This window comes from Pipistrellus hanaki (genome assembly GCF_964339955.1).
Source record: "Pipistrellus hanaki genome assembly, chromosome: 7".
Taxonomy (NCBI): Eukaryota; Metazoa; Chordata; class Mammalia; order Chiroptera; family Vespertilionidae; genus Pipistrellus; species Pipistrellus hanaki.
In genome coordinates this window covers 42,108,798-42,123,980 of record NC_140509.1, presented here as the reverse complement: position 1 = coordinate 42,123,980, position 15,183 = coordinate 42,108,798, and the positions used below count along the sequence as shown (strand labels likewise).

The 15,183-nt window shown below is 49.0% G+C and overlaps 1 protein-coding gene across 4 annotated transcripts in view; it reads left to right on the top strand.

The window, feature by feature from the left end:
• Nucleotides 1-14,056, top strand: part of BACH2 (BTB domain and CNC homolog 2) — a 335,108-nt gene extending 321,052 nt beyond the window's left edge. For all 4 annotated transcript variants that reach the window (XM_084890430.1, XM_084890427.1, XM_084890428.1 and 1 more), the window contains 2 exons: nt 2,684-2,890; nt 7,903-14,056. In XM_084890430.1, the coding sequence (XP_084746556.1) occupies nt 2,684-2,890; nt 7,903-8,385 (690 nt within the window). In that variant the 3' untranslated portion in view covers nt 8,386-14,056. The remainder of the gene's footprint in view (nt 1-2,683; nt 2,891-7,902) is intronic.
• Nucleotides 14,057-15,183: the final 1,127 nt, after the last annotated feature.

Here is a 15,183-nt window from a genome sequence, read left to right as displayed (position 1 = left end):
CTGTTTGTCATCCAAAGGGTATGAAAGGGAAATCAAACATGCTTTCATATCAGTATAAGCCTTGTGCAAACACAGCCCCATGGACAAAGCCCTTTCCCGGGCCCGTAACAAGGAGCTGTTTGTCCTGGCTGCCCGTCTTCAGCAGATGGAGCGGGGCTGAGCGGAGAGTGGTGCAATGTGTGTCGTTGTGATTTTGTTCTCTCGGGCCAAGAAAGTGTCATAGGTGCCGGGGGGCAGAGTTCACCATGTGCAAGTCGAATCATAGCGTTCACCGGCAGCCTTCGGCAGATGCCGCGTCCGGTGGGCTCAGAGCAGCGGAGAAACCTGACAAAGCAGTTGCACCCAGCCATGGAAAAGCCACATGATCGTTTGTGATTGCCTTTGTGCTCGGGGATTCTCTAGTCACAGAAGCCAGGATCTGGGGCTCCTGTCCGCCTGCATCCGATGTAACCAAAGAAAAAGCCTGAGCTCGGGACAAAATGTCTTCATCGCCCTCCCCTCAGCAACGCAGACATAATACTGCACCTTCTGAACACTAGCGAGGGCTTGGTTTCCTCACCCAGAATTATTTTGATCAGTGAAACTCAGGTTTAATTGACCTATTTTTCTGATACCTCAGTTTCGTTCGAGTCCAAAACAATAGCCACATGTGGCTGTTGAGCCCCAGATTTGTGGCTGGTCTATGACATGTTGTGGGTGTCATATACACCTCGGGTTTTGAAAATTTAGTGCCTCCCTGTCCTAGCCAGCTTGGAATAGAGCATTGTCCTTCAGACTGAAGGGTCCCAGATTCGATTCCGGCCAAGGACACATGCGTGCAGGAGACAGCTGATGAATGATTCTCTCTCATCGTTTATGTTCCTTCCTTTCTCTCCTTCTCCCTTCCTCTCTGAAATCAATAAAGAAATATTAAAAAAAAAAAAAAGAAAGAAAGAAAGAAAGAAAGAAAGAAAGAAAGAAAGAAAGAAAGAAAAATTGTAGTGTCTTCCATCCAAAAAAGTAAAATATCACAGTAATTTTCTATTAGTTACATGTTGAAATATTTTGGCTCTTATGGTTTCATTCAGTGTTTTATTAGAATTAATTTCACCTGTTTTCATCTCTTTGAATTATTGTAATCAGGGGCTACTAGCAAACGTAGGATCACAGATGCAGCGGGCATTGTTTGCATTGGACAGCGCTGGGCTGGCGCTTGAAGGAAGAGCAGGTGCCTAGCGCCATCTGCTGGTCTGTCTACAGCAAACTCTAGTGGAAGCAAGCACGAAGCAGTCTGGGCTGGCAAACTCTCCGGGCAGAACAAGGTGCTACCTTCCTTTTCTAGGGGCTTCTTACACAGAAGCAGAACGGAATCCCAAAGACCCTAGGGTCTTCATTAAGGATCTTGGGGAGGGTAGTGTCCAACTGCCGGAAGCTGCAGGCCCGTGTTTACCTCATGAATGCTGAGGAGACTCTAGAAGGCTGTGGTTCTTAAATGCTGCAGACCGCCACAGACAAGGTTGAACCCAAGCATTTAACAATAGGAGGAGGACACAGACCCATCCCTCAAGAGACGGGAGTCTCCTCTTTGAATAATGCTGATTGGCTTTGATGTGTCAAGAGTTTGAAAGTGAGGATCTTGCTGATAATAAGATCTGCCTCAGGGAGGAAGGGGGAGGCCACGCGGTCAGAAAATCCACGTCCTGGGTGGCTCATTCCTGTGACTGGCAAGGCGATGCTGGTTGTTGGCCGGAGGCCTCGGGTCTTCTCCACGTGGGCCTCTCCACAGGGCGTAGCTGGTTCCCTCCACAGAGAGCCATCGAGGAGGCCTCTGCGGAAGCGGCAACACCTTTGATGGCCTGACCTCCGAAGTTACACCATCGCTCCTGCCGCCCTGTGTTGGTTGAGGCAGGAACGTGCATCCTCTCGATAGAAGGAGGTCAATGTCACGTTGTAAAAGAAAAAGTGAGGTGGGGTGGCCGTTGCCTTTTGGAAAATGCAATCTGCCTGAAGAGCCTACCACCTGAAGAGCACTGGCAGCCTAAAAGGCATGGCCCATTTTCCAGATGAGCACACTGTGGTTTAGAGAAGTGGAGTGGCTTGTCTGAGGTCTCGCATCGGGTAGGAATGACAAAAGTCCGGCTCTAACTCCTTGTCCATGCTGGAATAGCCTATCTGATAATAAGCCCTGTCTGCCTTATACCGTGGTAACTGAGCGTCACGCCCATGGTTCCATCTTTCCAGCATCTTCAGGGTGTGTGGTGGTGCTCTCTTCATTCGAGGGTTTCGGACCATTCTTTAGATGTTCTCTTTCTATACAGAGTCGTTTTATTGAGTTGAGGCTCAATGGAAGGTTTCAGCCAGCTAGAGAATCCTTCTTACCGAAGTGCTGTAGCAATGAAAACGTTCACGTGTCCCAGTGTTTCCCATGCTGCCTGCTTCAAAAGTCTCAGGGATGATAAGCACCGTGAAATCTGTGTGATCACACTCTGTTTGATTATCTGAACATTACATCGTATTTATACTTGAAGCAGGAAGGGATTAATCACAGCTTGCTTTCAGTAGTTCCCATATTACCTGGTCATCTTAAAAAGAAGGATTTTTTTTTTTTTTTTTTTTTTTTTTGCCATGCTTTGATGTTCTACCTGCCAGAAGGAAAACTGAAAATCCAGCTGCCATAATCATCGTTTGTTATTCTTGGTTCCAGGTCAAACTCCCCTTTCCTGTAGATCAAATCACAGATCTCCCGAGGAACGACTTCCAGATGATGATCAAGATGCACAAGCTGACCTCAGAGCAGTTGGAGTTCATTCACGACGTCCGGCGGCGCAGCAAGAACCGCATCGCGGCCCAGCGCTGCCGCAAGAGGAAGCTGGACTGCATTCAGAACTTAGAATGTGAAATCCGCAAACTGGTGAGTCGGCCCTCCCATTGCTCCCTGCGCCCTGGAGAGGCCGGACGGGTGCAAAGTTACAGCAGGGACAGCTGGAGGAGCTGGGGAAGGGTCGCCATTCAGGGAAGTTTGGGTTCATTTGTAAACAAGTTTCTCAGCAGAAATAATAGCTTTATATCCGCAACGGGTGTGTCTGTGAGGGCGAGTAATCACGCGTCGATATTTTATAGAGAGATAGTTCTTTCCCATTTTCCATTCAACGTGTTCTAATAGCTGGCATTTGTCCCATGCCTGTGTGGATCAGGTATTATTCTGAAGTATTTCTGCAGGTTAATCCTCACAGCATCCCTACGACTTAGATACTATTTTATCTCCATTCCCAGAGGCAGAAACAAGAGTGCAGAGGGGTTAGGTCACTCCCCACTGTGTGGCATAACTTGGCTGCCCGCCCAGTTATCTGATTCCAAATCTTGCTTTTTCTCCTGCCTCCCACAGGCGAGTGGGTTAGCGGTAGGACGCCTGCCTCCTGAGAGGCAGCTCAGCTGCTGAAGCCCTTCCCTGTCCTAGGGTCCTTGATTTCGCAATTCCACCTCCACGTGATTATCACGTGATTATCACATTCTCCCTGTGCCTTAGAGCAGTGTTTCCCAACCTTCTCTCATGATGAGAATCACCTGGTGGAGTTGTTAAAACACAGATTCCTGAATCCCAACTAAGAAGTGCTAAACTAGGATTTTTGGGAACATATAGGTAAAATTGTATACTTAACTAGTGCTCTAAGACAGATGTTATATACAGAGCACTAAGTTAGGTATGCAATTTTACCTATATGTTCCCAAAAATCCTAGTTTAGCACTTCTTAGTTGGGATTCAGGAATCTGTGTTTTAACAACTCCACCAGGTGATTCTCATCATGAGAGAAGGTTGGGAAACACTGCCTTAGAGTATTTTGTCTCAGGGAACAAGCTCCCATCCCCCAAGCTTCCTGTCCCTCAGAACTCTGTGCCCCTTCTTCTTGAGACACAACCTTAAGCTACAGGAAATAGATCCAGGTGGCCTCACTCCCCACCAGCTTTGCGGGCAACCAGTGCAACCTCATTCAGCTGGGTCTTTCTGCTGGCCAAATCCTGAGTGTCTGTCAGGGAGGAAGAGGGAGGCCACACGGTGAGGCCATGATCTGCCTTTGGGTCTTCAGCAATCCTTTGCCTCCTGGTAAGCCATCGTCCTAAAGAGAACCTAAGAGCCAGGCATTTGAAAAGTATGAATAAACGTTACCAGTTATTTTTTAAGACTTTACTTTTTATATGTATATTTTTTTATTGATTTCAGAGAGAGGAGAGAGGGGAAGATAGAAATATCAATGCGGAGAGAGAATATTGATCGGCTGCCTCCTGGGGATTGAGCCTGCACCCCAGGCATGTGCCCTGACAGGGAATCGAACCATGACCTCCTGGTTCATAGGTCAACGCTCAACCACTAAGCCACACTGGCAGGGCAATGGTGTGGGTTAGTAAGATAGTCCTGGACCTCAGAGTCTTTTTTATTATTTAATTAACACCCACCAAGCAGAGAAAACCTGCCTATCTTCAGTGGCTCCTGTCACCTACAAATGAAGCCCACAACTCCTCAGCGGGACAGCTGGTGGTCTCCATGATTCTGTCTTGCTCTCCAGCACCCTTCCACTCTCTGCCTGCAACTTGACCCTTAACAAAACCAAACTGTCTGATTTGGCTTCTTACCCAACATCTCCTACTCTTTATACTTCTGTGCTTGTGCCTCTGTTGTTTCCCCTCCACCTTGGACATCCCCCTATTTATCTTCAGTAACTCTGCCCTTGCTCTTTAAGACACAGGTAACTTCCTTCTCTCCAGGAAGGCCCTTTCCTGAGCCTCTGTGAGGCTGGCCCCCGCCCCCGGAGCCAGCCTAAACCTCTGGCTCTGTGCTTGTCACATTATTAGTCGTGCATTGTCTGTGTGTGGCTGCCGCCCCAGCCCCTTGCCCGAACCTGTAGGTTCCATGCATCAAGGACAGATCGGTGATCATCTCTGAGTGTCCAGGACAGACCCATGGAAACCCTTCAGGAAATGTCCGTTGACCTAAAATTGCGAGTGGGTCGTAGGATTATGAATTACGTCTTCGTTTCAGATTTTCTATAATGTCTTAAGCACAGCAAAACGTTTTTAATGTAAGCTAAGCCCCGCATGGCTGCTGGTGAGTGTGGGTCTTCTGAAAGCCCGCTGGGCTTCGGTGGGGAGCCGGGCCAGGATGGGCCACGGGCGCCAGACGGCAAGGTCTTAGGCCCCCGTCTGCAGGAATGCCGGCCTCCACTCTTCTTCGGGCGACAGGCTAACTCCAACCGCCCATGTTACGGAAATGCCCAGTTTCTGTCCTTAGCATTCTTCCCCATGCGACTGTGTGATATGCATAGATAGTAAGTCTACGCCACACACCAGGCAGACATCTAAAGCTCTTGCTAATATTGTTCCGTTGGGAAGCCAAGAGGGCATCTGGTTCTCCCCCCCGCCACCCCCCCCACCACCACCACCACCACCACTTTTTTGGAAACCCCTTAAGTAACATGCGGCATTTCACCACCGAATGAGTTTCACATGCTCGTCCGTGAACAGCTAGCTGTGCCCGAGAGCTTCCTGCTTTCAACCAAGACTTGATGTGTGCAGAGAGCCAGATCACCGGCGCACGCAGGGTCTCATCCTCCTCACCCCAGAAAGTGGCCCCGGACGTCTTGCAGGTCGGCGGGTGCGGAGGAGGCAGAATTAAGATTGGATTCCCTCAGAGGCCCCTCCCAGGCTGTGTGGCATTGCCTCTGTAACAGCCTCCCAGGTTACAGCACTGAAGGTCCAGGCTGCTCAGCTCGGATGGTTTGGCCTCTGGCTGGGGAGCCGCGCCCGCTCGCCTGGCCTGCGTGGCAGGTGGCTCTGGCAGGGCCAGCGCGGGTCCCGCCCACACGTCCCCACTCCCTCCCTCCCCACTCCCACGCTGTCTCCGGCATGCCACTCAGCTTCTGAAAACTTGCATAATGTATTTCTCTCGAGCTGCACTTGTACATCTGTTTATTTTTCATTTTTAAAACATGTTTTCTTGGGAAATTTATAAATATTTTAGCAGGTGCCCTTTCCCCATATAAATCTCCGTCTCTGACAGACTCGCACACGCTGCCTGCCGGGCTGCATTCGCGATGGGCACGTGCAGCTGGTGTAGGAGCCCCCACAGGGGATGTGTGCCCCCCCCCCACCCTCTCACTCTGTCCCCCCTTCATTTTCTCTCCCATCCTCTCCTCACCACTCCTGCCCACCCATGCTGTTGGTGAGGTCGCACTCACTCCATGCTGGCCTCCATGTGTAGTTTCCCCATTTCACTGCGTGCCCGCCTTGGAGCCTCCTGACCCTCTCTCCTCGCACAAGTAGTTGTGGTAAAGCCTTAACCCCTCTCCCCTCTGGTGCTAAATTCGTCTCTCTGAGGGGGTGATGGACTTGAGAAGCACAGGAGCTTGTGTGGGATTTTCTTGAAGGAAAACATCTGAGAACCTCGGTCTCCACAGCTCTGAGTGCCCTCTTGCTGTCCAGGGAGAGTCAGCTTCGCTACCCGGTCGGTGCCCAGCCGCCCTGACCAGCGTCTGTGTGCTCAGTCTGCAACAAAGTTCCCCCGAGCCTGCTGAGGTTGGATGGAACCACCTGGAATTGCCAATAACCACATTTTTTAAGTTTTCACAGTTTAAATATTTTCAAGAAGTTTTAGGTTCGTAGCCAAATTGAACAGCAAACCTAATTCCCATACGCCCCCTGCTCCTTCCCACTCCCAGCCTCCCCCATCATCAGCATGCGCCACCAGTTCCATGTGTTACCATCCGTGAACCTGCACTGGCGCATCAGAATCGGCCAAAGTCGCCCTGAAGGGTTTCACTTCTTGGATAGAGCAGCTGCCCATGGACTGAGGAGCCCCGGGTTTGATTCTGGTCTAGACCACATACCTCAGTTGAAGGCTCGATCCCTGGCCCTGGCTGGGGCCCACCCATTGATGTGTCTCACTCACATCGTTGTTTCTCTCCTTCTCCCTCTTCTTCTCCCTCTGCCTCTCCCTCTCCTTCTTCTCCCTCTCCCTTCTACTCTCTCTAAAAATAAATGGAAAACTATCCTTAGGTGAGGAGTAACACACACACAAAAAAATCACCCAAGTGCACAGTTTATATGAGGGCTTACTCTTTCTATGGGTTTGGACAAATGTATAATAACATAATACCATGTATCTATCACACAGAATAGTTTCACTGCCCTAAAAATCCTCTGTGCTGTGCCTGTTCATCCCTCCCACCCCACCCCAACCCCCTGGCAATCACTGGTCACCATAGTTTTGCCTTGCTTCCAAAATAGCAATCTAATACATCTGGGGGAGATTTTCAGATCTTAGTTTGAGACCAAGAGTTTTCCAGTTGATTCCCTGCAAACCCCAAATTCCAAGAAACAGGAACCTTGACTCCCAGAAGTGGTCTGAGCCCTAGCCAGTTTTCTCAGCGGACAGAGCGTCGGCCTGTGGACCAAAGGGTCCCAGGTTCGATTCCTGTCAAGGGCATGTTCCTTGGTTGAAGACTCCCAGCCCTGGTCCACAGCATGTGTGGGGCGACCAATAGATGTGTCTGTCTCACATCTGTGCTCCTCTCTGTCTCTCCCTCTCCCTTCCACTCTCTCTAAAAAAAAAAATCAAAGGAAAAAAATATCCTCAGGTAAGGGTGAAAATATAATAATTTTGGAAAAAGAAGTGTTCTGGTTGGTGGTGATTTTACTGGTCACTTGGCCAGGCCACCGAGAGGGACAAAGAGCTGCCATGGGGAGGTGGGGGTGGGGGTCAGGATGGGTGCCCGTCCGGATGGGCAGCACAGAGAGGCGACCTGGCAGGAGTACATGTCCAGGCTCCCTGGGTGTATAAGTTTTTGAGTTTCTGGATCCTGGGAAGCCCAGCAACGAGGTCTCGGGTCCGGCGCAGGCTTGACCGGCGTCTCTTGTTTCCCCGGTGTCCAGGTGTGCGAGAAAGAGAAGCTGCTGTCCGAGAGGAACCAGCTGAAAGCGTGCATGGGGGAACTGCTGGACAACTTCTCCTGCCTTTCCCAGGAAGTGTGCCGAGACATCCAGAGCCCCGAGCAGGTCCAGGCCCTGCATCGGTACTGCCCCGTCCTCAGACCCACGGGTCTCCCCACAGCCTCCAGTGTTAGCCCCGCGCCCCTGGGCGTGGAGCAGAGCCTGGCCGCCCCTCCGTGTGCGGCTGGGGACACGGTGCCCTGCTGTTTGGAGCAGGGCGCAGCTCCGCCCGGGCCCCCCTGGGCCCCCAGCAACGCCTCAGAGAACTGCACCTCTGCGCGGAGGCTGGAAGGCACTGACCCGGGAGCCTTCTCAGAGAGAGGCCCTCCTCTGGAACCCAGGAGCCAGACGGTGACCGTGGACTTCTGCCAGGAGATGACTGACAAGTGTACAACTGACGAACAGCCCAGGAAAGATTACACCTAGGGAGGCGGCCCGCCTCCGCGTTCTCACACCTCCCCACCAGGTGGCGCTGTCCGGCTGTCGTCTGGAAGAACCAAGAAGGAGTTGGGTGCACACTACAGCAGCGGCCTCAGCAGCAATACTGTTTCCAAGGATTCCCTCCTCTCTCCACGCAGGAGCGATCGTTACCTTCACAATGGTGCTACCCCTTGCCCCGGCAAGGAAAGACAGCAGTGACGACACTGTCTGTCTGTGGGTTAATTGTCAATCTTAACAGGGATGGACGATAACACCTCTAGGACCCAACCACGGATTTTTTTCTCAGTGGCCCACGTCACAAGCCCTATCTCAGGAATTTCTTCTGAATGTTCAATTTTTTTCATTGAAGACAGCTTCTATACACATCAAAGTTTTATAGCTAGACTGTACATATTATATATATATAATATATATAAAGTATATATATATATATCTCCATATGCAAAAGTCCTGCATGCCTCAGTTTTCTCATCCTAAAACTGGAAACTTCATTTCTCACTGACAGACAGGTTCCAACATTCCTCTTCTTTTGTCTCTGATGCTAGAACTAGTTTGGTAACTGTTAACATGGTCAATTTTTTTTTTTTTTTTCTTGCTTCACAGTTCAACTTCAATTTGTACTTATTTATGGACAGAATTCGATGTCGGGAGTTTTCATTTTAAGGTTTTTGTTTCAGACAGCCTTTTCTGTTTGGGTTTGGCACCGTCAGGTGGTGCCATCTGAGTTTGTGGGTTTGTTTCTGCAGACACTGTACAGTCATGGTCAACTTTGCCACTTGCACTGGGTTTTGGGTCAAACCTATTTTCTTAAATGAAGTTGCAACTTCCGTATAACTCGAGAATACTGTATATCCTTTGCTTTTAGTTTAAAAGTAAAACATTTTAGCTCATTAAAAAAACAAAAAAAAAACAACAACCACTCAGGTGATAATTATATAGGAAAAAAAAAAAACAACAACAATCTTGCCAAATAATGAATTCATCCTAGGATGTGTCGACAATAATCTGCTTGAATATTTTTCTATCTCACTTCCTCCCCACCTTTCCTAAGCAGAGTGGAAATGCAGGTGGAGAGTTCGGAGCTGATGCTGGATGCTCAGATTCCCACGTGGGGAGAGAGTTTGGGCTTCTCACTCGGAAGTGCATCGAAACAGTAGGTGCTGGCTCCTGGAAATAAGTCAGAACTGCTTTCTCACCCAGGGAGGAAGTCCCGTTCATTTCAACACTTCACCCGGCCTCGCCCGCCCTGGGGGTGCAGTGCGGCAGCACCTTCTCCCTGGAAGGACGCGGCTGAGCAGGACTGGCCTCCCGGGAGAGCTCACCTGCGGGGTGCCCCGCAGCCCCAAGGCCCCGCCTCTGCCCGGCTGCCCTGGGTCAGCCCAGCCCACCCAGCGTAGGAGGGAGCAGGTCGGTCGGAGTGAGCCTGAGGTCTGTCCAGGACACCAGGGAGAGCATTTCTCCCTCCCTTTCTTCTCCAAATGCTCCGAGCTGAACTCTGAGGTTTTCCCCGCCAGTCTCTTGCCCCCAGGCAGATTTCATTCTGAGTCTTTGGATGTGGTGTGGCCAGGAGCCTGCCCTGACCCTGCCCCCCACCACACACACACCTGCCCCTCACCTGGTGATCATTTTCTTCTCTTGCTGCAAAGCTGGTTGGTTGGCTTGCAACCCCAGAGAGCAGCTTCCCTAGGCTGGAGGTTTGGGGGGAGGGGAGGGGCGGCGGGTGCGGGCCCTTGGCCACGTTTACAGGAGAGTGTGCTGAGACCCCGCACCAGCCGCAGAGGAGGAGGAGTCAGCTCCCTCGCTCCAGCAGCCGGGCCGGGGAAGAGTCCCTGAGGGTTTGATGTGGGGGATGGGGTGGTGGGCACTGGGGACTAGATGGTTGACTTTGTTTCTTTATTTGTGCCATTGTTTGGACAATAATATTAAAGCTGCATGTAAAAGGGGGAATTAGTATATGATGTAGGCAAAAGTGAAACCATAGTAACATGTTTTAGTATTATTAACTTCTGTACAAATATTAGCGCTTAAACGTTGGAATATGTATGAATGCCGGAAATACGTTGGTTCATGCCGTAGGATTAAACACACACACAAAAGGCTTTTCTTTTAAACTAGCTCCACTTTTAAAACCTGCCTCTGGGTTTTCGTGTCGCGCGTGCGTGTGCGTGTGCGTGTGCGGTGTGTGTGTGTGTGTGTGTGTGTGTGTCACTGAGCTCCGTACCAGCGCTGCCCCTGCATCGCGGCTGTTGGCATTTCTCCGCCTCGTAGACAGGCCTTGTGCGTCACCAAGGGGTCCGCCCGCCTCGGTGGAAGGCTGGTGACGGCTGGAATTTACACTCAATGCTAATTGCGTGATCCATCCCAAGTCTGTGCTGTGGTGGAGTCAGCCAACAGTATTTTGTTTTTGAACACTCTTGTTTCCTTTTTTATGTGACCTCTTTAAAAAAAAAAAAAAAAAAAAAAAAAAAGGAATGTTTTCTGCTCAGATCATAACCAGGTCCAAACAACCAACTTGTTGGCATCAGTTATCCATCGGAAACAACTCACGTGCAACTGGCAGGGTGACCACATTCTGTCCATCCCTCCCTGTGGGTCCGTCTGCACACACCTGTGCCACGGCCACTCCCGGGGGGAGGGACTCTCTCTCTTTCTCTCCACCCCAACTCTGTCCACCCCCTCTTCCTGCCAGCCCCTGCCTCGCTTTTATTCCTCTCCCCCAACCAAACCCTTGCTGTAGGAACTGGTTAAAAACACTGCTTGAAAAAACTGTCTTTCGATTTCTTTTTCACAAGTTGTTCCGATTTTGCTCACCATCCGCCATGAACAGCGAATAACGCTGTGCAATGCGACATGTCCCTGTCTGGTACTGCTCTGAAGCATGTGTTTGTCAAGATGATTCCCTGGTCCATTCAAAGGGAGGACTAGCTGGGGACCAGAATCCAAACAGCCTCAAGTGGCATTTTTAACACCAGCCTGTTCCTTCCCCAAGGCCCTTTAGTGAAGCCTGTGTCTCGTAGGAAAAGGAAAAGCAAGTGAACTGAAAGGAACAGCGTTCTTTAAGGTCTTTCTCACCAAAACGAAGGACCCTCCCCCCATGGGCTGGTTAGGGGTATCCCTATGCCAGCCAAGTCGGGGCTCTGAGTGTCTGGGTTGCCGGGGCAGAGGCAGTGCAGGTGACGGGCTAAGAGCTGCCTGAATCTAGTCCTCCCCTTGGACCTACCTTCGTTCAGTGTGTGTGTCTCCCGATGGCCTCACTTCATGCAGGCTTTGGGCAGGCGAGTGCTTTGCTGTATGTGTCTGTTTCTCTGCGTTATCTGGGGGTGCCTTGAATAAATGAACTTCATTACATACTGATTCTGGAACAAAGCAGTTGCAAAAAAAGAAAGAAAGAAAGAAAGAAAAGAAAAGAAAAGAAAAGAGAAAAAAGAAAAGAAAGAAAAAAGAAAAGAAAAGAAAAGCTGGCAGCTCCTAGGCCCTCCTGCTCCTTCCCTCTGGGTTCCCTGGCCATGGCTGCGGCGTCAGAGGTGAGCTGCAGAGAGGTGTGGTTTTGTATAGTGTACAAGTAACTTATTCACTGTCTTTCTGAAGGTATGCTGCTCATAAGATGCACTATGATTTTGGATTTAATCCTTGTCTTGCTTTCCCAAGGAACTAAAAAAAAAAAAAAAAAGGTTGTTGATTAGTCAGCCAACTGCCCCTTCTTGAAAAGGAGTGCAGGAGCCGAGAGAAGGCTCGCACAGGAAGACTGCTCAAGGTCAGGTGGGCACAATGTGGGCGGTCTGTGCTCTTGCCAAGCGGTCCACACCTACACTTTCTCCTTCAATGCTTTGTGATGGCCATTCGAGAAGAAGAAACAAAAGTGTAAATGGGATAAGCTACCAAATCCTGCCCTGTGAGCGGACTCACTGTGGGGCGGCATAATCCTCTGAACAGGAGCAGAAGCCTGCCAGGCTCTCTCAGAGCCCTTCTTGGCTGCCTAGTTCTGTACGTCACACCCCATTCACACTGGGGGCTGCTTAGTCAAGGACTCAAACCGCTCCACTGTCACTTAGTTTGGAGGAGTCAGCTCTAGAAGGAAGCAAGAATCAAGTTTTTTCCTCATCACTGTAAATAGACTGGAGAACATGGTGTGTGTGTGTGTGTGTGTGTGTGTGTGTGTGTTTAAAGACTAAAGCTGTTCACTGGATCGTGAGTTAGTGTTTCTTCCCCAAGTTGAGGATTTTTGTTGTCGGTTCAGTTTCTGGCAGGCCAGTCCACAGCGCAGTGCCCTGGGTGGCCGTGGGGAGGCATTCTGTGTTCGAGCTGTGTGTTTCTAACACTGCCCAAGCCATCTCATGACCCAAGCATCGAAGACGGATGCTGCAGAATAGGAGATATTTGCACACACACGTGTGCAAATAGTATTTGTACATAGAAAATGACTATTGTGGCAGATCAAGGATAAATTATTCAACTGACGGTGCAACACATTTCTTGCAAAGAAAAGTTAAATGTATAGTATTTTTCCTACACTCCACCCTGGGAGGTAATATTTATATCAGATGACTATCGGTGTGTTTTCATTGTGATATGGAGATGATTTCACAGCGTGGCGTGGTGTGCGCATTTCAGTACCAAGCAACGGACGGACAGCTCCGACTCGCACGTTCATTCCAGGTTATTGACCTCAGAGGAAGCCGCGGCCCTCCTTAGAAGCGGAAGTGCACTCAGACCATTCACTCATTTCAGGTAGACTGGCATTCAGTGCCAAATGCTCCCGTGGGGTGGTCCGACTGTATGTGTATCAGGAAAGGGGAAAGGGACTTGGACAAAGAGGGGTTTCCCTACAGACTGATGCTAAGACTTCTACCGAAACATGTCTGGAGGGGGTGACCTCTGCCCGAGTCCTCACAGTGCACTTTGCATGTGTGAATGCCGGGTGCCCGTGCACGCTGGGATGTAGAAGACCTGCAACGTCTAGCGAGGAACCAGGAAGGTTCCAGATGCACTTGGGAGCTCTGGGTGCTGGTTAGGCCCCCTGAGCCATTCCGGGCAAGCGCCCGCCTTTGCTTGGGAGGCCACGAGGGCCTGTGAGAGTTTGTTCCAGAACCAGTCGGATGCAAGTGCACCTCTCATATATGCCTTACAAACTCCAGAGGCCATATTCAAAACAGGGTCTTCTCAGTGTATGCAAGGGGCCGCAGCCCCGCCTCTCCTCCTCCCCAGGTCGAACAATACGGACAGTTTTCACACATATCTACCTGTATAACCCTCTGTACCTCTCATAACTGGTCAACGACTGTAACAGGTTACATCAGGTGTTTTTCTACATACTTTTTACACAGATTCTATGCGATTAATATAACTTAATTCAGTGCATCGGTTTATTGTACTAGTTCTTAGGCTTGTCTTTTATTTTCTAAGTGATTGTGGTTTTTCTTGTGGTTTTTCTTGTAAAGATGAAAATGGCTGTTGATGCTTATTCTCTGTAACTAAGAATTTTTACCTTTTTTTGGGGGGGGGAAGCATTGCTATGAACTAATGAATTGAAACTTCATTTACTCGTTGTAAATACACTATTGTGCAAAAAAAAATTTTCACTCAGTTGAATTGCTAGTGTTAACTAAATTTTGTCTAGACACCATTTCTGTTTATGAAATAAAGACATATCATTATGCATTGTAAACTGGCTTTCTCTGCCTCGGATCCCTGTTATAGCGACAGAGCTGGTGGCCTGAGGAAATCTCTGCTCCCAGAGAAGTGGTCTCTCCCTCTAGTTCACACCCTTACCTGGTTGATCTGATTAGAAGTCTGTGATCATGTGATTATGCCAAAGTGATTCCTTGACTCTGAATTTTCAAAACCCCTAGTGCCTATGAGAGCAGATGAAAGACATTAAACTCAATCTCCTGGTTTTGGTTTGGTGCTATTGCCTATGTCACCACTGGGGGGAGCTGTGGGAGGTGTTTTTTTCTTACTATGACTTGAACCTGCAATTATCTCAAACCAAAAGCTAAATGAAAGTAAACAGAGAAAAGAAATCAACAACAAGATACAAGGAGGGCCCTAATTTGTTTAGCTTAGTGAATAGAGCGTCAGCCTGCAGACTCAACGGTCCCAGGTTCGATTCTGGTCAAGGGCATGTACCTTGATTGCGAGCACATCCCCAGTAGGGAGTGTGCAGGAGGCAACTGATGGATGTTTCTAACTCTCTATCTCCCTTCCTCTCTGTAAAAAAAATAATAATAATAATAAAATAAAAATAATAAAAAATTTAAAAAATCAATTATATATATATATATATATATATATATATATATATATATAAAGAGAGAGAGAGAGAGAGAGAGAGAGAGAGAGAGAGAGAGAGAGAGGGAGGGGCAGGGCAAGGAGTTTCTGGTTTAATTAGAGTTTCTGGTTTAATCCCCGAGATTCTGGTTTAATTAGAATCAGGTGAGTCCTGGGCATTAAAATAAGTAAAGCTCTCAGATGATTGTACTAGTAACTTGTAGCCAGAGTTGAGAACCCTACTGTGGTTTGGCATAGGGTCCTGAGCACCCATGCATTGATACTGAATACAGTCTCCTAGGTAGATGACTGGTCACTGGCGAGAAATGAGTCTCAGTTTGAGAAAAGCATTTTAGGAAAAATCTAGGTAGGATGATTCATAGTTGAGGTATGGCTTTGGTGCAGTAAAAAAAAAAACACAACTCTAAATTCATAGGAGATATGAAACTGGGTTAGAGGGATTCAATCACTATTAACACAAAGAAAAGAAAGAAAGAAAGAAAGAAAGAAAGAAAG